The following is a 21,797-nucleotide window of genomic DNA, read 5'->3' as shown; positions in this document are numbered from 1 at the left end:
ACACAAAAAAGCGGTCACTCCCAAAAGATTGGTGATAAGCTGAGGTATAGACTAGACCCTGTGGATGTGACTGGAAGCAAAAGCTGGTGCACCGAGAGTATTTTGCAACAAGTGACTTGCAGCAGTAAAAACGGAGGATACAGCAAGAAAATGGCCTATACCCACTTCCCTAAGAAGGACATTGCTGAGCTGTGCGGGGGAGAGGCTTAAGTATTGGGAGGTTAAGGCACAGATGATTGCATGGCTGAAGCAGAATAATTGGGCCCAGAGCTGAGGTCCACCCCAGGCAAGAGTCTGAGAGAGCCCAAGAACAGCAACTAGTAGCCACAGCAGCCAGGTGTCTGCATGGGCCAGTTCCCCATCTCTGGCGTTGGAGTGGCAAAGGCTAAAGCTAGATGCAGAGAGGCTCTATGTAGAGAAGCAGAGTCTAGAGATTGAGGCCCTGGTTACTAGTAGAGAGTGGGAAAATGAACAAGGAACATGAAAAGCAGCAACAGCTTGAACTGCACATGGAGAAGCAGAGGAATGAGAGACAACAGAGAACGGTAAGCGGGGAGAAACCGTGGGGGTGCCCACCTTGCAGGGGCAATAGATGCTAAATTGTTAGCCCCATTCCAGGAGGGGGGGAGAGAGAGATGCCTACCTCACCACCTGTGAGAAGGTTTGTGAGCTGAACCAAATTCCCCCATGCTTCCTTAGGGGAAAGGTAGGACCCTCCATACAACACAACCTGCCCCCAAAAGAAAATTAAAATAAGTCAATGGAAGTATGGCAAAACATCTTGGTACACTATTCATGCTGTGCCTCCAACTATGGAGGTTGAGTGACCTAAACCTTCACAACCACACTGCCAGAGTCTTTTGCCTGTGGCAACATTGTTTCATGCGCTTAGCTAGTCTAAGGTAGCCATCAAGGAGTTGTAGCTGGACAGGCAAATAAGGACCTTCAGGGCAGGCTCTAGGGGCCATGGTAATACCCATCCCTCACCCCAAAGGCCTTTCTTATCTCAATATCCAGAATACTCCACAAATATAAGGACACTTCCATATTCACTCTACCAAATTACCACTCTCCCTCAAATTTCCCATTTCACATGGAGTTTTGTAGGATTCTATTAGAATTAATGCACTAATTTCACATTTAATGCCATTACATGCAAAATACTATGGAACCACATAAATTGGCTGCGAAAAACTCTGTCACATCATGTACTCCCCTCTCCACTGCAGGACTGAGATCTACTCTTTGTCCAGTTAAGATTTAAGTAATCTTGGGCTTCTGCCATTTCCTTGGGTACTAATCAAGAAATAGATGCATTATACAATTATATATATAATTATATATTATATATTATATATATATAATTATACAAGGCTAATGTCCTTTTTATTTGCTTCGCATCATGGATATGTTACCTCTCTCCACAAGTCTTCCTACTCAGCTCCCTCTGTTGTGGTTGTGCTTTGCCATGTAAATCCTGGAATCACTGACCAGCTGGGCCTGTGTAGGTGCAGAATTGTACTTAATGCATTTATGTAATGGTACAAAGCCTCAACTACTCCAACCTTCCATCAGTTGTTGACCTAAATTATGCACTTGTTTTACCTTATTGTCTGTGCTAATTAGTGTACGCTAGTGTCAGCCCCCCATTACCAGTAGTGGAAGTTGTCTGTGCCTGCCTGGGGCTGGGAGCAGGGCCGTGGCCAGGAGTGGGGCTGGAGAGGAACTAAGGGCAGAGCAGGGCCTTCCTCCTATGTGGTGGTTGTCCTGGGCCCTGCCATGCCCCCGTCCCCCATGTTCCTCCATGCCCTCCCTAGGGGTTTGTGCCCCACAATTTTGGGAGCACTGGTGTACAGAGTAACTGAGCTATGATTAGCTTTTTACAACTACCCATTATTTTTGAAGAACCATTTGAAAGTTCATGGAGTAAAACTCCTTTATGTAAACGGTGCAATGTAGCCAACAAGCAGACTTTTATTAAAAAGTTGCCACTTACATGAAGAGGGCTAACTGTGGCCATCTTACTCTACAACTAAGCATAAAACCCGGTTTTACACTTTCCTGAAACATTAGGGGTTAGATCCCCAAAGGGACTTGGGTGTTGCAGTGCTGAGTATCACAGTGCCTAACTTTTAGGCACCTAGAAAAAATCACAGGGACAACACTGTGATCCAGCAAGCCTGAATTAGGTGCCTAGGTTCCCTATGCAATGAATAGGGAGAGAGGTGCCTCAGAATGCAATCCACAAAAGCCAGCATGTCAGGAGACTCTCTGCCTAACCCGGCCAATAGGAGATGCTGATAGCAAGGGTGTATGCAAACCCTGCACCTCTCTCAAAGACAGGTGTGTAAATTCAGGCTGTAGGGATGTGACTGTGTCTGCTCACCGATCTGGGAATGGGAACCAGCTGCCTGAGCTGCTCTGTGAGGGAATGAGTTAGGTGCCTACCTTGATTTGCACAAAGTGGCCAGAGAAGGAGGAGGAGGTGGTGCTAATGCCTCAACTTTCAGCCCAGTGGTTAAAGCACTTCCCTGGGCAAGGGGGAGACCCAATTTCAATTCCCCCCCACCCCCGTCTCTGCCAGAGTTAGGGAGAAGGTTTGAATAGGGATCTCCCACCTCTTAGGCAAGGGCATTAACCACTTAGCTGTGGGAAGTTCCCTCAGTCTCCTGTTTAATGGTAGAGTGGTGCTGGGGGACTGGACTTGGGCTCTCCTACTTCCCCAGTAGGTGCCCTAACCACTGCACTGCAGAGTCTCTCTCTCTGCCTGAACGACTGTAGATATTATACTTAAACAGTCATTGAGGCAGAAAGAGTGAGCATGATACTGACTCTGTATGTAGTCCAGGTGTTAGGACATCTAGCTAGAAGGTAGCAGAACCCTCTTCAAATTCTTTCTCCCCTGCTGGCAGAAAGAAGAATTGCACCTGGGTCTCACATCCCAGGTGAGTGCTCTAATGGCTGGGGTAAAGGTTATAGGGTGTATGGTTTCCCCTTGATTTTAACGGGACTTGAGCCAGTAAGTAGCCTATGAGCATGCCTACTGGACTGGACCACACACATGACTTAGTCCACTGAATGCCTATCTTCCCCTTGTTTGTGAATTACTCTGGGGCTTAAGCAAGACATTCTCCTGTTTTAATGTCTAGTTTATCTCTACTAAATGTGTGTTCAGTTTGACTATTGGAAAATATCTCTTCTGCAAAAGGCATAAATTCACATTCACTGTGGCAAATATTGTTACTGTGTTAGTGAGACCTATTTCCCCCCAGTTACTTTGTCATCATCTGTAATTTCTTTTAACATTCATCCTGGAGTTACTCTGACCCTGACAGTTGTGAGTTTACTTCTTTAACCAAGCAGAATGTGTAAATAACTTGGAAAAGTTCTTCATTGTACCCTAGCCTGAGAGAACTAGTGAGGCAACCACTGATGTTGAAAGTGGTAGAGCAGGATTTTGAAAACATCCTGTTGAAAGTCTCATGGCCCTCATGTAAAGCATAAGAAACTACCCAGCTGAAGCAGATCCCTGGAAGGGATAAGTGCATTGATCAAAGTATATCTTAAAAAACAAAACACCAGAAGTGTGGAGCACAGCTGCTGAGGCTAGTTCTCTTTGGAGATGTTCTTTGCTCTGGGTGAACAATTAGGTGCTCTTATTCCTCAGGTAAGGATGGTGTTGTACATTGTAAACTCACTTTTTAAATAGTTACTATTCTTCAAGCACACAAATAAATGATGAAGGTCTTCATTTAGCCAAACCTTCCTTTGAATTTTATCACTCAATCTTGCTACTTTAATCAGACCTGCAGAAGAGCGCTGAGTTGCTTGAAAGTTTGTCTATTTCACAAACAGAAGTTGATTCGATTAAAAAAATATTACCTCACTTGCTTTCTCTTTCTAATATCTTGGGACCAACATGGCTACAACAACACTGCAACTATACTTTAATCAGATGCAATTGTGTCCTCCATGATAGGTGACTCTACAAATTTGCTCAGCCAAGGCACCGGCTTCTACAGCACTCACATCAACAGTCACTTTGTATGGTTGTCCCCTACCGAGTTACAGGCAGGAAATCGATTCTGAACAACTGTTAGTCAAAAAACCTAATTGGGAATGTGGGAAAAGTCCAATTTAAATAATTGTTCACTCTTTCTGTAGATAAGTTATCCCATAAACACCTTCCAGGCTACTTTTGCCATCTGCTTTCCCATTACAGTTAGATCTGTTTAGAGAGGAGTTTTTTAGGGTGTCTCTTACCCTGGCTTCTTCCATCTACATGGCCTGGCTGTTTTCCCTTGAGGCACTCTGGGTTGCTGATTACCTAACCTATTTAGCAGCAGCATGGTCTTTCCGTTCAAACCGACTTGAAGAGCGGTTGAACATGGCTTGCCGAATCGTCCAGGAGATTTATGGGTGTCCCTTTCAGTCTCAGAGAGAGCAAAAAGCTGCCCTTTAACACCCTCCGCCCCGTCTAGTTTGTTCAGATTTTCACCTACTGGTCTGTGTTATGTTTGCACTGTGCAGTCCCTGTGTGTGAAAGCACATCATGGGGGGTTGGGGGGGCTGTATGTAGGAACTATACGCACACTTCACCGTGTTGGTTAGGTAACTGTGGGAGGTCAGCTTTTGTGTGTCTGGGGCGTGTGTGACCCACACGCGGTGTTGTGTATAGAGGGTGCTGGGTGCCTAGGCGGCCCTGTGGGCGGAGAGGGGGCCCGGCCATGCCTCGTCGCTGCGCGGCAGCTGCTCGCTGCAATGGATGCTGCTGACATGACCACCTTCCCCCCGCACCTGCCGCAGGGGCAAAGCAAGGCGGGGGAAGAGGGCTGGGACTGCGCATGAATGGGCACAGCACAGGCCGCCGCCTCCTTCTGCTCGGCGCTTCAGTCAGCCGGTGCCACCCCACATCTGCCCAGCGAGAGCTCGCCTTCCCCAGCGCAGCGCCGGGCGGTGAGTGCCGCGCGTCTGGCCCGTGCCTCAGCCGGGGCGGCCTCCACGGCGGCTTGCAGGGGCGCGGGGGGCAGGTGTTTGATACCCCGATGCCGCTCAGCCCTGCGGAGGGGGTTCGCTCTGCGTACAGGGAGTACTCCGCGAGGGTGGGGGGCTTTCGGGGCCGGAGAGGAGGGGCACAGGGCTGTGTGTGCGTGATACGGCCACACACACAGGAGGAAGGCAGATTTATTACCGCTTATCTATCTAGTAGCCCGAAAGGATCCATTTTTCTTTCCAGTGCCCCAGCTTGCTGCTAGTGAGTGGGGTGAAGATCTCCTGGAGATCAAGTGACAGAGCAGGGATGTGGGGCATTCTGGAGCCACACACAGGGAGCAGGATCTCTCTCTCTCTCTCTCCCTCTCTCCAGCTTTTTTAGGTGGGATTCTTTTTGCCATTACCTCAGGGCTCAAGGTCACTTTACTGTACATTATTATATTAAGGAAAAATACCATAAAGGGAGAAACAGATCTTTAAGTCTCTGGCTTGGAAAAGCAGGGCAAGTGAATAATATAGACTTTCATTAGCATAACCAAAATACGCCAATAAATCCATTTTCCTATGACAGCAGCTGACCAAAAAGGACAAACAGGTTGTTTAAAATGTAGCCTTATAAAGAGAATGACAGGTGGTCATGACTGGATTCTGTGCCTGTCTCATGCAGGCAGAGCGGCCATTTGGTGAAACGTAGTCTAGTGGAATAAATGAAGCCTGTTTGTTCTAGATGGGGAGAAATGAGAGAGAGGGAGCGTGTGTGATGGGTTGTCAATCTGCGATGGAGATCAAAATGTTATCCAACCCCTTTAAAAAAAAAACAAACAAACCTGGGAGTATTTTATTTCTTAGAGCAAGTGGAAGAGTAAAGTTTGAAAAGCACAGCACAAAACAGAGCAATTCCTAGTATTCCTACTGTAGCTTTATGACATACTTTAAAATACTAAATTAAAACAGGGGAGAAGGAAGAACCATGCATTATAACTATATCTAGCTGACTTTTAACCCTTCAGTTTTCCAAAGTGAATCAGTGGGTCTGTTTTGTTTTATCATGGCAGAAAGGTAATTAATAAATGCTATGAATCAATGCTGTGCAAAAATTAACAGTTTACTGACTCCCAAAATTTTCTCCCCCAAAATTTCTCCTCCCTGTTTGAAAAATTCTTTTAGCTGATAATGGCAGCTTACCCGACAAGTTCTTTTGAGATATGCATTCAATATTTTACTCACTTTATCATTTATCATCTATTTAATGTATTTTATTTTCACAGGTTAAAAATGGCCACCAGAATGACAACTACGTTGCTTTGTAACATCGTATTTTTGCTAGCATTTGGATTGGCGTTGGCTTCTAGTCACAGTCCTAGGACCCCAGATAGAGTTTCTGAAGCAGATATTCAAAGACTCCTTCATGGGGTTATGGAACAATTGGGCATTGCCAGACCCCGAGTAGAATATCCAGCACACCAGGCTATGAATCTAGTGGGTCCACAGAGCATTGAAGGTAGTTATTTCCTACGTTGCATTATATTATGTTTCTTTTCATTCTCTTGTAGCCCTTAGGCTGTGGACAGTTGTTTTATGTGTATGCAAATGTTCCTGGTAGACTTGCAAAAGTCATATACTGTGCAGTTCTCCAGTCTGGGTCTTTATTGTTCCTTCATTTAAATCCCTAAATCTAGCCTCCGTTTTGTAATTACCCTCTCTTTTAAGGCTAACTGTGGTGCTAATCTATAGATTGCATTGACAAGAGGAGAATGTGGAGGTTTGTGTGCACCTGCTTTGGACACCAAGTAATGTTGTCTTGGTGATTTCTCCCTGCAATGGCTGAAAAAGGGAGTTTCTCGCAAGATCCTGCCCCAATGTGAGTGTCTGTCATGCTACGTGTAACCACTAAACATGCATAGTTCCCCACAATTTACTGATCCTATTTAACCGATTGGCTGTATATTTGTTACTCTGTTTTTGTGTGAAGCAAATTCATTCTGTAGGACCGAATTGTGGTGCTCTCTACACGGGCACGTATGGCCCAAAACAGCTTAAAACTTTCTGCAGTGACATGCAAGATAAAAACAAGAGACCCTATGCAGGTGGACTTTTCCTGTGTCCCATGGAGTTCTGTGCAGCTCACCCTAGAAAGTTGGGCTGTGGGCATGAAGAGTGGGTTTCCATACAGTGTGAAGCTAGTGAACCAAAACCCTGTGTAGTGCGGAGCAGCAGGCCACACCCACCATTCTCCTCCATATCCTGAGGTAGTGGCCAAAACCTATTGCATGGGCACCCGGGCTGGCTGGGGCTGAGGATCCTGACCTGCAGCTCCACAGTGTTTGTCATGAAGAGCAGAACTTGGCCTTTGTTCGTTTTCAAAGGGTTTGGCCTACATTTCTGAGCTGATTCAGGTGAGAAGTTTCATTTGAATCATAATTTTCTTTAACTGTGCAAACTGTCTGAAACAGCCAGCTCAAGGATTTGTTTTATAATAAGCAAAATATTTTAAGGAATTTAAAATACAATAGTATTGTAAAATTTATGAAGATTTGTGCTGTAACGTATTGGTTTTTATATTAGGGTTCATAATTAATGGTCAAATATATATAATAGCCCAAATTAATAAAGACACATTAGTATGTGGTTTGATGAGCCAGTGGAAAAATAAAGCTTTGATTGTGGCAACAAAATGTGCTCTCACTCAAGTTAGGCCAAAAGTAAGTTGCTATATAGCTTGATGCTATTTTTTGCCAAAAATGCAGAACATAACTATTTTTTCCATGATGACTCTCCTTGTCACCCCTACTTAAAGGAATCCCCTAGCCAAACAGATGACCTATGGCTGGATGGATAGGGGGTGAGTAGAAGAAATTTAATTGTGCACTTGTAACAGTCCCTTGTAGACCTCTCATTTGTATCTCTGCTAATGAAATTGTCACGGCAACTTGTAGTTTTCCAAACCACTTAAATAATTTGTAACAGGGAATGATGGGGGAAAATTGGTACTGTCATTTTTTTTGTTTCTTTAGGATATATTCAGAGCAACTGAAAGGTGTGGAGGTGAGCTGTTTGCTGTTTTATGTTGTTTTGTTTTGTTTGTGTATTTTGTTGTTGTTTTTTCCCCCTACTTGTATTTTGCTAAAATTTGAGGAAAAACAAATCTCTCCTCTACTTGGACAACCAGAGGACTGGAATATCTTAGCCCTTAATTACAGGGATGATGAAATTTGTATTTTTAACAAGGATATTTTTCTTCTCAACTGTTTGCCACCACCTTTGAATTAAAAAGGTATTAACAAAAACAACTAGTTTAAAACTGATTGACTGACTAAAAACCCCTTCTCCCAGTTGTTCAGATTTCACTTCATTTACTGGTGATGTTAAACTAGTTCTCTAGCCATCCAGGAAGACTTCAGGTGGAAATACGGTAGACAAATCTTGAATTTCTAATGTGCGTATGAATTCTTTCAAGATTTTGTTTCTTCTTTATAAATCAGAAAGAGTAAAATAAAAAAAGTTACAAACCCACTGTCTTTCTTTTCCACATCCCATTTAAAATTCCTTATAGGTCAGCTAGGCAGCTTGGTTTTGCAGCACAGTTAGTGGAACTTAGTATTTCATATTGACTTTAAAATTCCAAGCTTATAGAATCATAGAAGATTAGGGTTGGAAGAGACCTCAGGAGGTCATCTAGGCCAACCCCCTGCTCAAAGCGGGACCAATCCCCAACTAAATATCCCCGCCAGGGCTTTGTCAAGCCAGGCCTTAAAAACCTCTAAGGATGGAGATTCCACCACTTTTGGCCCAATCCTCCAATTTGTCTAGGTCACTCTGGACCCTATCCCTATCCTCCAGCATATCTACCTCTCCCCGCAGCTTAGTGTCATCCACGCACTTGCTGAGGATGCAATCCATCCCATCATCCAGATCATTAATGAAGATGTTGAACAAAACTGTCCGCAGGACCAACCCCTGGGGCACTCCTCTTGATACCGGCTGCCAACTAGACATCGAGCCGTTGATCACTACCCATTGAGCCCGACAATCTAGCCAGCTTTCTATCCACCTTATAGTCCATTCATGCAATCCATACTCTTTTTAACTTGCTGGCAAGAATACTTTCGGAGACCGTATCAAAAGCTTTGCTAAAGTCAAGATATATCACCACTTTCCCCATATCCCCCCACCACTTTCCCCATATCCACAGAGCCAGTTTTCTCATCATAGAAAGCAATCAGGTTGGTCAGGCATGACTTGCCCTTGGTGAATCCATGTTGACTGTTCCTGATCACCTTCCTCTCCTCCAAATGCTTCAAAATGGATTCCTTGAGGACCGGTTCCATAATTTTTCCAGGGACTGAGGTGAGGCTGTAGTTCCCCAGATTCTTCTCCTTCCCTTTTTAAAAGATGGGTATTATATTTGCCTTTTTCCAATCGTCTGGGACTTCCCCCGATCGCCATGAGTTTTCATAGATAATGGCCAATGGCTCTGCAATCACATCAGCCAACTCCCTCAGCACTTTTGGATGCATAGATTCGGTTCCATGGACTTGTGCATGTCCAGCTTTTCTAAATAGTCCTTAACCTGTTCTTTCATCACTGAGGGTTGCTCACCTCCTCCCCATACTGTGCTGCCCAGTGCAACAGTCTGGGAGCTGACCTTGTCTGTGAAAACTGAGGGGAAAAAACTTACTATATTGCTGATGTGATATACTTAGTTCTTTCTAGTGTTGAAATGGTCACATTAATCCTAGAATGCCACCTGCCAGCCATACTAGGGGATAGCATCAGCTTTGGAGAAATATATATGCTATCCATGTGAAAAGTTGCACCTTTGACCATTTCTCTTGCAGTCTGCCAGCTAATCCATCATTGTCAATTTATTTCTGACATTCCAAACTTCTGAGTAACTTCAGTTAGTCAGCCAGTTGACATTTTGCAGACAAAGCAAAATGGGAAATGTATTTCAAGCAGGAAGCCGGTCTCATAGTGTGAAATGAGGCCATAAGGCACTCAAACTACAACTCCCATGATCACCATGGCACCTTAGGCAGATGTGGTTTAATGTCGAATCGACTGAAAACAAAACATTTTGACATATCCGAATTGAAATTTTCCAGATCTTTTAATTCCACAATTTTTTTTGATATTTTGACGGTTTGTCCCATTTTGGGATGAAAACAAATGTTGAAATACCAGAATTTCCTCCAGGACAGAAATTCCAATCTTCTCTCAGTTCTATATAGGATCTTAGTTTGTTTTCAAACTATTAAGGTATCCTTAATTTAAAAAAAAAATTGCTATGACTTGCCTGGTCAATCAATGGCTTTTGACTGAGCTATGGGGGAAATTACAGTGTGTAGGTGAATTTTTAGAATACATAGTGCAATATCTGAAAGAGCTCACCTATGAGTTGCCAGTTACCATTGCTGCACAGTCATAACCAACAGCAATCTAAATAATAAAAAAAACCCACCTGTAGATAAATGGGGGAGAGGCACCTGACTAGAAAGAGGAAAAATTTAATATTAAAGGGTCAAGACTTGTAACAAAACAAAACAAATGAACAAAAAAGCCAACCAACCAACCAACCAAAAAAAATAAGTAGAAATGTTTTTTGATATTGTTCTAAGTGTGGTGAAGGAGGAGCTGAGACACGTCCTGGGAAAGGAAATTCCTACTCTTAGGGATCACCACAGCAAAGTAGCAATCTGTTACTTGCTAACCTTTTGCACCAATGTAGCTACACTGGTTTAAAAAAGCAATTTAATTGGCCACTTTAGAGGCAGGATTGTAGTGGCTGTTTTATAGTAAACAAGTGTTAGCAAACTGCTGAGTGTTTATTTTGATAATCTTTTAAATCCACATAAGGGCTTTGATAACCCTTTTAACATAACAAAAATGTTATTGTTAAGAAAGGCTGTGAAGTTCATAAAGCAAGATGATAAAAGGAAAAAATACTGGAAGATTATGCAGTCCCCTGCAACAGAGCCCTCCTTTTAGTCCCTGCTTTTTCTGCTATTTCTTAGCCAGCAGCTTGATGGTTGTGCTTAAGGAACTGAGGAAGTCAGCACAGACTTAGGCTATGGCTACACTACAGAGCCTACAGCAGGACAACTAGTGCAGACGCTCTAAGCCGACGGGAGAGAGCTCTGCCATTGACATTACTCCAGCTTGCCTGCCAACACCACCGGCTCTTAGGTCCATACTGGTTCTTAGGTCAGTGTAACTTATGTCACTTGGAGGTGGGGATGGGGGCTAATTCACATCCCTGAGCAGTGTAAGTTATAGCCTAAATGTGGAAGAAAAGGGGGACAAGTGCATTAGAATCTCCCTGAAAAAACTTGTCACTTTGGTGGAGGGAATATTTTTTTTAAGTATTTTTTAAGTTAAAAGATTCAGAGCTAATTTGACAATAGATAACTGCAGTTACTGTCCTGCTCATGTAAAAGTCCACATACACCAAAAGCAACTCTCTTTTAAAATAGACATATGAGAACATATGTATCAGCATGTCAAGTCTTTCCTTACTACCTAGAAAATGTGGTTTGGTACATATTAGCATAATAGAATATATATTCCCAGAATTGCAGAGTAAATCCCTTTCTTGATTTAAATCATTACATACATTTTTATATTTGTATCTTATTTGTTTTGCTATGTGAATCTCTAAAGGCCTTGTGTTATCTCCAGTAAAAAACACCTAATTAATCAGTTAAAATAGGTTTGGCTAAGAGTGCAAAAAATGTTGGGCAGGGAGTTCAGTAGAGCAGGAACATTATCATGGACTAGTAGCTGAAACCCTGTGCTGTTACACGTGGGTGACAAGTGGTCCAAGTAATCCACCATCTGTGCAGTCTCTCTCACACAACCAATGAAATTGCTGCATGCAAATTAGGCATAGCTAAACGGTGGTGATTGGTTGCATTACCTCTAGTTTCACAGTAGTTTAGGACTCTTGGCATGGCATATTTATATGCCTTACTATAACTGTACACTGCACCGGTGAAATATTCATAAAATCAAAATGGCTGAGAACTTATAAATTGGATGGCAATGTATTATATTTATGAGGAGCAGACTCTTATATGAACTCTTTATTATGAATAGGAACTATTTACAGAATAGGATAACAAACTGTCTACTCCTCTCTGTGTTTGCAGCCTACGACTGCCCTGACCTGGGCTTCTTTGTTTCTGGTCCCAACAGGGAGTGTGTCACAGGAAACCCTAAAGACTGCATGAAAAGTGTGCAAGAAGTGCAGCATCTCAACACTTCCCAGAGAACTTATTCAACAGCACATCCTCTCTTTTTTAGATCCCTTTCTAAATTGCTGATTGAACTAAAACAGTATTAATTTAAACTAACAAACTATAACAAATACAATAACTAATTTAACAAACCTTCAGGTTGCTTTAACACAACCTTAACATATATTGATCAGTCTCTTAGGGCACTTCAGCAACCTTTCTGATCTGCTGTAGTACAAACCCTCTTTAGGGAAGTCCTTGTCTGTAGTAAACAGTTCAGACTCATTGTCAATAACAGGGTCAGTTTGTGAATTGTTTTCAACTTGTACGTCTTCTCTTACTTCACTTATCTTGGCCAAGTTGTCGGGTGTCTTGAGCAGATGTTTACAATTCCTTTATAAGATTTTGCTTTCATCTGTGGTCATAGAGTTTGAGCAAGGTGATTCCTCTTTGATCACTGTAGCTTTGGGTGGCCAGTGCCCATCTTGACAAAGTCTCACTCGGTCCTTGTTTTTTAACTGTGAAAGAGGTCTTTCTCCTTTATTGTAATATTTTGTCTGTTTTTACTGTCCCAGTCTTTTCGTCACTATCACAGACTCCTTAGTTATCCTTTGTTTTTGTCCCATATCGGGTATTTGAGTATTTATACATATGTTGCAGATTAGTGCAGCAGGTGACTTTTCACAGTTCAGCAGGTGTAGCTATATAGTTGAGTAGTGCTAAAGATAGATCTTCACTTGCATTCATAGCTTTTTTCTTTTTGAGCAAGTTCTTTTCTATATATACTCCACATTCAGCTAATCCATTGGTTTGAGGAATCTGGGACTAGATGTCTCATAATGAAAGTTGTACATTTTAGCTAAGTCCAGGAAATCCCTATTCTTGGACTGTGGAACATTGTCAGTTATTACTGTTCTTGGAATTCCGTGACATGCAAATACAGATTTAATGTGCCTGACAGCTGTTGCTTCTGTGGCATCTTCAGGTATGACTACTTCTGGGAAATTGATAAACTAGTCCATTACAAGCAGGTGATTATATCTTCCCAGGTGGAACACATCATTTCTGACTTTGTCCCATGGAGTTGCAAGTTGTTAATGTGGTATCATTGGTTCTTTCTGCTGGGAATCTCTGTACTTCTGATATGTTCTCCTCCAGCTCAACGTTTCTTTAAAGTCACTATTCATCTGTGGCTAGAATATAACTTTTCTAGCTCTCCTTTTTGGTTTGGCCATTCCCATGTTCTCTTCGTGCATTCATTCCAATATTTTCCTGCTCATCACTGTGGGAACCATGATCTGTCCCCTCAAAACCAATCCTGAGATCTCTGAAAGCTCATTTTTATAGTGGGAGTGGGCAGATGGGAAGTGTTGATTCCCTCCCCCTGACCCCTTTACTTATAGCTTGTATCACTGTTTGCAGCATTTCATCTTTAGCTGTTTCTGTCTCCAGTTCATCCCTTATGCTTGGAGATACAGCACATAACCCTTTTATCATGTTCATTTGTATGTTTACTGCTTGTTCAAGTTTATCAGGCTGTGCATTGTGAGATGGAACATATGGTTTTGAGTCTGTATATGACATTATTAAGTGACTTCCAGGTTGGAGCTCCAGGGTCACATTATACATTTGTGTTTTATGTACCCTGGATTGTATTTCTCCAGGTCTTGTGTGTGTGTGTGTGTGAGTCAGTAGTTGGTGATCAGTTTTTGCTTTGAAGCTACAACAATAGAGAAAGTCTTGAAATCTTGTATATCCACATATGAGACCTAATATCTTTTTTTTTTTTCAATTTGTGTGTACTTCATCTTTATGGCTTCTCATATCCTAGATGCATACAAAACTGGCAACCAGTCAGTTCCATGACATGGAAATAGTACTGCTCCCAGCCCTCCCTTTGAGGCATCTGTAGAAAGTTTGATGTCTTTCAGTGGGTTAAAATATTGCACCACTGGAGCTGATGTCATAATGTGCTTTGAATTAATGAACTCTCTTTCATGATCTGGCATTCATGCCCATTCAGCGATGATGTGGAGGAGATGTCTTTGGTGAATTGTACAAGCTGCATACTTAGGTATGAACTTGCTGACATAATTCAACATGCCATGCCTTTGAATTCCCTTTTTATCTTCAGGTCTCAATATGTTCAGTATTCCCTGAATCTTTATCAGGCAAGATTCCTTTTGAGGTCAGTCACTCTCCCAAGTATTTTTTCTCCTTATTTAAAATTGTTATTTGGCCTTATTCAGTTTAAGATTATTAGCCCTCCCAATTTCCATTACTCTCCTCAGTCATTTCTGATGCTCAATGGCAGTGTTGCCCCCAAATTATTATGTCATCACTGTACACTTTCACTCCTGATAGATCCTCTAGCATCTGGCTCATTGTACAGTGAAATACTTCTGGAGCCAAAACTATTACTGCTTCCTAAGACTGCCTTTCATAGTTGCCAAATGGTGTATTTAAAGTGCAGCTCTTGGAACTCCAGTGTTTAAGGGGATCTGCTAGAATCCTGCTGATGCACCTAATTTGCTGAACGTTTTGGCTCGGGCCATCTCAGACAATATTTAGTTTCTTGTGGGCGAGTGAAAGTGTTATCTTTTTATGGTGTTGTTTGGCCCCTTAGGGTCCATTCAGAGCCTCCTTTCCACCCTGTGATTACTTAGAAGTGAACCCTAATCTGTTGGTTCTTCTATTCACCGAATGGTACCTTTCTCTCTTGTTTTGCAGCTCTTCTTCTAGACTCTTTGTTAAGACTTGTGGAATTTTTCATGTAGCACATCCCACAGGTTCTAAATTGACTCTTAACTGTATCTCATTTGTTATGGGGAGGCACCTTTTCCTGAGAATCCATTTTCATATATTAATGCTTTAATTCTATTAATACTTTCACACCTAGTTCTGTGTTGTCATTCTGTCTATCTGTAACATATATTCTCTGAGACCAAGGAACTCACACCTGTGTAGGCCAAAGACTGGTTGCTTGCCTCTGTGTACCAGCACAAACTCTCATGTTTTATCATTTCCCCTTTCTATCAATGTGCACTGCCCCAACTCTGGAATTGTTCCTCCATTATAGTCTTTCACATACTCTTTCAATGTACCCACTTTTATGTACTTTTTACGTATCCCCTTTTCAGTTTCTCTTATTACATTTACTTGTGCCCCAGTGTCTATTTTGTATGCCATGTAAGTGCCATTTGTGCACATTTTAATTAGCCAATCTTTTGAGTTTTCAGCCTCCTCCATTACTGAGCTTAGGAACAGTTCTTCCTTTTCACTTCAGGAATTTTTTTCTGTACTTAATACAGACACCCTTCTGCTTTTTCTGTACACGTTAGCATAATAGTTGGGTTTATTAAAGTTTCTATATATTTGCCTGAATGCTGGTTGCCACATTGCTGGCATTTTTTCCTGCTTTTCTACATTTCTGTCTCTGGCCAATTTAATTTCTGTGTATTTCTCCCCTGCTGGTTTAGCCATAGTACTCACAGTCATATGCAGGGCCAGCTTTAGGGGCGGGTGGGCTGGGCAGCAGCCCATGGCGGCCTACTCAAGATGGTGCTTGGCACAGAGTTTGGTACCTGAGTCCCACCTGACTGCCGAGAGTCAGCTGGGCTTACGGAGGCAGCCAGGCGAGCAGCAGCATCTGGAGAGGACAGAGGGGCCCAAACTGCAGGGGGGCAGTTGGACAACCAGCCAAGTGACTCCGCTGGAGCAAGGGTTCCCCTCCTTCACCTTGCTCCACTGCTGTGTGCAGCCACCGCTGCTTCTGTCCCCATCTCCTCCGGAGCCACTCCTGGCTAAGCCGCTTGGGACTTAGAGCATCTGTCTGCTGTGCAGAGTGGGCGGAGGGGGGGAGGACGGGCAGATGTTAGGGTGTGTCTCTCCCCCCACCAATGTACCTGGTCTCCACTGCCCTGGGGTGGTGGGGAAATGGGGAGCCTCTCTGTGCTGCTGCCTTTCTGGGTCCAGAGTGGGAGCTGCTGTGGCTGCTGAAGTCTGAACAAGCCTTCAGGCTCCTGATCCTGAGTGATTTCTGAAAGAGACAGCGTACTGACGCACACACTGTCTCTCACACACACTTCCCCAACACGCACTGTCTCTCATACGCTCTCCAACACACACTCTGTCTCTCACATACACACACACACACACACACACACACTTTCCAGAGGCGGATTAAGGTTTCCTGGGGCCCTGGGCCAGAGCAAGTGAGGGGCCCCTCCACATACCATCTGCCTGCGATCCTGCCCCCATTCCGCTCCCCTCTGCCTGTGGTCCTCCCCATTCTGCGGCCCCACAACCCATTTTCTACTTTCTCCTCCCACACTGTGGCCCCAAGACCAGAGAAGCTCTATCCCCCCCGCCATAGTCCCAGGCTGCAGTGGGGAGCGAGAGCTCCCCCAGCCTTGAGGCCATGACAGGTAGCGAGAGCTCCTCCAGCCCCAGGGCCCCAGGTGCCGGGGCTTCCTCTACAGCCCCCAGAGCTTCTGTGGGGGAACAGGGTCAGGGCACTGGGCCTTCTCCCGCCCCACCTGGTGCTGCTGCCGGGGATCGGGGTCAGGGTGCCACTGACTCATACATGCACGCTCTCTCACACTCTTCCCCAACATACCTTTTCTCACATGCACACAGTATACACACACTGTCATACACTCCTCCTAACAGACACACACTCACACTCCCCAACACACACTGTCTCTCATAGACATGCACTTTCACTCACTCACACACTCCCCTAACACACACACACAGTCTCCCCAACATACACAATCTTTCTCACACACACACTTGTATTATTATTGTTGATGTTACTTCCTGGTACTTCCTTTCAAAATGTGCAATGTACATATATTCTCTGTAATTTTATTCTTTCAAAGTTCATTAAGGATTACAGTACTGTTATTTTAGTTTTTTGACTGACCTGTGCATTTCATAATTTTGTTTCTCTCTTATGCTTAAATTTAATTATTTGAGTAGTGAATTCTAAAATGCCTAACCTGTCCTGGCTGGAGTAATTATCATTATTACTTTTATTACCATATTGTGCTTTGTCATTCATTATTTAAAATGGTACAATAAACGAATAGTATCTTTCTAGAATGTAAATTTAGCTTGTACAAAACCCTAGCAGTTTAAAAACAATTAGCTAAACACATAACTTTAGACACTGGGCAGATGAAAGTTGCCTATTTTCAGTTATATATGTTAAATAACTTAAAATGCGTACAAAAATCAATGTGGTTCCAAGTCTGATACTAATGGTAATGATAGAGTCAAATGTCAGTGAGTCATGTACATGATTGTGATCAGTAAACATAAATGCCAAAATAATTAGATATATAAATTCCCCCTTCTTAGTAAAAGAGAAAAAAAACCCTTAATCACGTATGTTAAAAATAGGTAAATACGTTTTTAGTGGAGTGAAAAACAATTGACTAAAATAGAGTAGCTAATGGCAGTAACATTGAGTGTGTCTGAGAAAGTAAGCAGATTTTATTTATTTTTATTTTAATCGCACTGTTAAACAACAATAGAATGCCATTTATTTAAATATTTTTGGATGTTTTCTACATTTTCAAATATATTGATTTCAATTACAACACAGAATACAAAGTGTACAATGCTCACTTTATATTTATTTTTGATTACAAGGATTTGCACTGTAAAAAAACAAAAGAAATATTATTTTTCAATTCACCTAACACAAGTACTGTAGTGCAATCTCTTTTTCAAGAAAGTTGAACTTAAAAATGTAGAATTATGTACCAAAAATTGCATTAAAAAATAAAACAATGTAAATTCTTAGAGCCTGTAAGTCCACTCAGTCCTACTTCTTGTTCAGCCAATCGCTCAGACAAACAAGTTTGTTTATGTTTCCGGGAGATAATGCTATCCAATTCTTGTTTACAATGTCACCTGAAAATAAGAACAGGCATTCTCATGGCACTGTTGTAGCCGGCATTGCAAGATATTTATGTGCCAGGTGTGCTAAATATTCATGTTTCAACCACCATTCCAGGGGATGTGTGTCCATACTGATGATGGGTTGTGCTCGATAACAGTCCAAAGCAGTGTGGACTGATGTGTTCATTTTCATTATCTGAGTCAGATGCCACCAGCAGAAGGTTGATTTTCTTTTTTGGTGGTTCGGGTTCTGTAGTTTCCGCATCAGTGTGTTGCTCTTTTAAGACTTCTGAAAACATGCTCCACATCTCGTCCCTCTCAGTTTTGGAAGGCACTTTAGATTCTTAAACCTTGGGTCAAGAGCTGTATCTATCTTTAGACATCTCACATTGGTACCTTCTTTGTGTTTTGTGAAATCTGCAGTGAAAGTGTCTTAAAATGAACGTGTGCTGGGTCATCATCCGAGACTGCTATAACATGAAATATATGGCAGAATGTGGGTAAAACAGAGCAGGGGACATACAATTCTCCCCCAAGGAGTTCAGTCACAAATTTAATTAACACATTTTTTTTAATGAGCATCACCAGCATGGAAGCATGTCCTCTGGAATGATGGCCGAAGTATGAAGAGGCATAAGAATGTTTAGCATATCTGGGATGTAAATACCTTGCAGTGCCAGCTATGAAAGTGCCATGCAAATGCCTGTTCTCACTTTCTGGTGACATTGTAAATAAGAAGCAGGCAGCATTATCTCCCGGGAATGTAAACAAACTGGTTTGTCTTAGCGATTGGCTGAACAAGAAGTAGGACTGAGTGGACTTGTAGGCTCTGAAGTTTTACATTGTTTTCTTTTTGAGTGCAGTTATGTAACAAAAAAAAATCTACATTTGTAAGTTGCACTTTCATGATGAAGAGATTGCACTACAGTATTTGTATGTGGTGAATAGAAAAATACTATTTATTTTGTTTTATCATTTTTACAGTGCAGATATTTGTAATAAAAATAATATACACTTCGATTTCAATTACAACACAGAATACAATATATTTGAAAATGTAGAAAAAACATCCAAAATATTATAAATTTCAATTGGTATTCTGTTGTTTAACAGTGCGATTAAAACTGTGGATTAATCTCCATTAATTTTTTGAGTTAATTGTGTGAGCTAACTGCAATTAGTCGACAGCCCTAGTTTCTGATATCTGTGTTAAAGCTCCAGAACAGATACTTGAAGGCTTGCGATTGGGAATATCTTGCCTGTATTATTTCCTGACTGTTCTAAACTTACATATAAACTTAAAATATGGCTTTAATTGGTGTTTGCATATATTTTTTCGTTTCTTTCTATAGGAATTCAATACAGTGTTTTTGTCAGCTAATTTCTAATTTATTATCCGCAAAAAACCTAGTTTTTGGGTGCCGAAGTAGCACCTCGAATCACAGTTAAAGTTGCGTGCGCACACACAGACACACACTCCCAAATCTGAAATGGCACCTCTAGTGAGCCAGGAGTGGCCAAAGAGCTGCAGGAGGGCTTTGGGCTCTGGCAAGATGCAGCCTCATGTGACAGCGCAAAGCCTGCCTTGATTTGCAGGCCGAGCACCAGGCACTACAAGCCACAGCAGCACCACAGAAGTAAGGGTGACAATACACTATATATCATGCCACTCTTACTTCTGTGCTGTTGCTGGTAGTGGCGTTGCCTTTAGAGCTGGGTGCCCACCCAGCAGCCACTGCTCTCTGGCTGCCCAGCTTAATTTATGCTGGGGCTGAGCCCTGGCGCCTCTTTCAATACAAATTAAGCACTGGGGGGAGGCAGCAGGGCCCAGAGGTGATGAGGTGGGGTGGAGAGCTGTGGGGGCCAGGGGCAATGGTGGGGGGTTGCTCACAGGGTCCAGGGGTGCCAAAATAGAAATTCGGCCAGGGTGTCATTTTCCCTAAGAAAAGGCGTACTAGTGGCACCTTAGAGACTAACCAATTTATTTGAGCATAAGCTTTCGTGAGCTACAGTACTAAGATGCCACTAGTACTCCTTTTCTTTTTGCGAATACAGACTAACACGGCTGTTACTCTGAAAAATTTTCCCTAAGGCCAGCCCTGGTCATATGCTCTGTTTCTTTCTCCAAGTTTTTTTAGGTGGGTGGTTGTTCTGCTGCTTGCCCTTTCTAGTGTCAGATCCACCTCCCTTAGTAACCGTTAACATTTTTTTTATTGTTACATCTCAGGACAATCTGGTCATTAATGAGAGAGACTTTCAATATTCAGAAATCACAGGACAAACTTTCTAGTATTAAGTCAAACTCCAGTATTGTTTCCCCTTTATTCTGTGTTCTCTTTCTCAACATACATCTTTCTGAAGTAACATTTTTTCTAGGGATACAATGAGCCTCAACATTTTCATTATTTGTGTGACGCTTTCCTCTCTCTCCCCTACCATCTTCACAGACGATACCTAAAAAAGAAAAGGCGGACTTGTGGCACCTTAGAGACTAACCAGTTTATTTGAGCATAAGCTTTCGTGAGCTACAGCTCACTTCATCGGATGCATACTGTGGAAAGTCTTCACTTTCCACAGTATGCATCCGATGATTTCCACAGTATGCATCCGATGAAGTGAGCTGTAGCTCACGAAAGCTTATGCTCAAATAAATTGGTTAGTCTCTAAGGTGCCACAAGTCCTCCTTTTCTTTTTTTGCGAATACAGACTAACACGGCTGTTACTCTGAAACAGACCATACCTAGGGCTTCTGTGCCTGCCACTGTTAAAAGCAGCAGATTTGCCTCTGTGGCCTTCATATACGGTTCAAATTGTTGTTTGAACCATTTCTAGGTATATTCAGCATTTCCTCTGATTCTCAGGGCTGGTGGGGGAGTTATGTGCAATTGCATGGGCTCTGTAGCATTCATTTCACTGTTACCTCCCACTGGGTCTTCCAGCACACTGTGCCCTCTCATGTGCCTGGTGCCATATAGTATTGTACTGATGAGCAGAGTGGTGTTAAGATAAGCCCTTTGTTATGAACAAGGAACTATGTACAGCAATGAGGTAACAGACTCCCTACTGCTCTGTGTAGCTGCAGCCTGCTACTGCCCTGTCCTGCGCTTCTTTATCTCTGCCCCAGCAGGAAGGGTGTCATGGGAAACCAATGATAGCATCAGAATGTAGCGGAAGTCTGGCATCTCAGAAGGACTTACTCTATAGCACAGGTAATACACTGTGAATCTCAGTGATGATTGAACCTGGTGATATTCTAAACAAAAAGAGCTCTCAGCCTTGCTTCTACCTGTTTTCATTACTTCACACTTACTGAACTGACATTAAAGGCTTCTGAGTGACACACAGAAAGAGTAACAATCTTGGAATCTTATTATATGGACTAAGGTGTCGCTGTAGCAGACTTCTGAAAGCTGCATTGGCATGGTGGAAACAGGAAATTCCACTGGGGTAAATTTGAACAAAATGCAAAATTTAGAAATCTAACTCCAAGCATACATGTATCAGTGAGCAGATGGTGCACTGCATGCTGATTGCTGGTAGAAGCCATATGGATCCTGTATGATAGTGATGGGATAAGTGCAGCTGTAGTATAATAAATCAGAGTTCTATGTTACCTTTTAAACTTTCTAGGAAGCCACACGTTCTTTGCAATCCACCAAA

General features: G+C 42.5%; 1 protein-coding gene across 1 annotated transcript in view; it reads left to right on the top strand.

The window, feature by feature from the left end:
* The window catches only part of LOC311521480 (rho GTPase-activating protein 11A-like), an 83,783-nt gene that overhangs the window by 35,074 nt on the left and 26,912 nt on the right, over positions 1-21,797 (top strand). Inside the window, exons 13-14 of the mRNA XM_084629810.1 lie at positions 4,791-4,956; positions 6,261-6,493. Coding sequence (XP_084485936.1) covers positions 4,791-4,956; positions 6,261-6,493 — 399 coding nt within the window. The remainder of the gene's footprint in view (positions 1-4,790; positions 4,957-6,260; positions 6,494-21,797) is intronic.

Source organism: Lepidochelys olivacea, assembly GCF_965140295.1.
Source record: "Lepidochelys olivacea isolate rLepOli2 genome assembly, chromosome: 6".
In the NCBI taxonomy this organism is placed as follows: Eukaryota; Metazoa; Chordata; order Testudines; family Cheloniidae; genus Lepidochelys; species Lepidochelys olivacea.
Note: the sequence above shows the minus strand (reverse complement) of the source record. Positions and strands in the feature narration are given on the sequence as shown.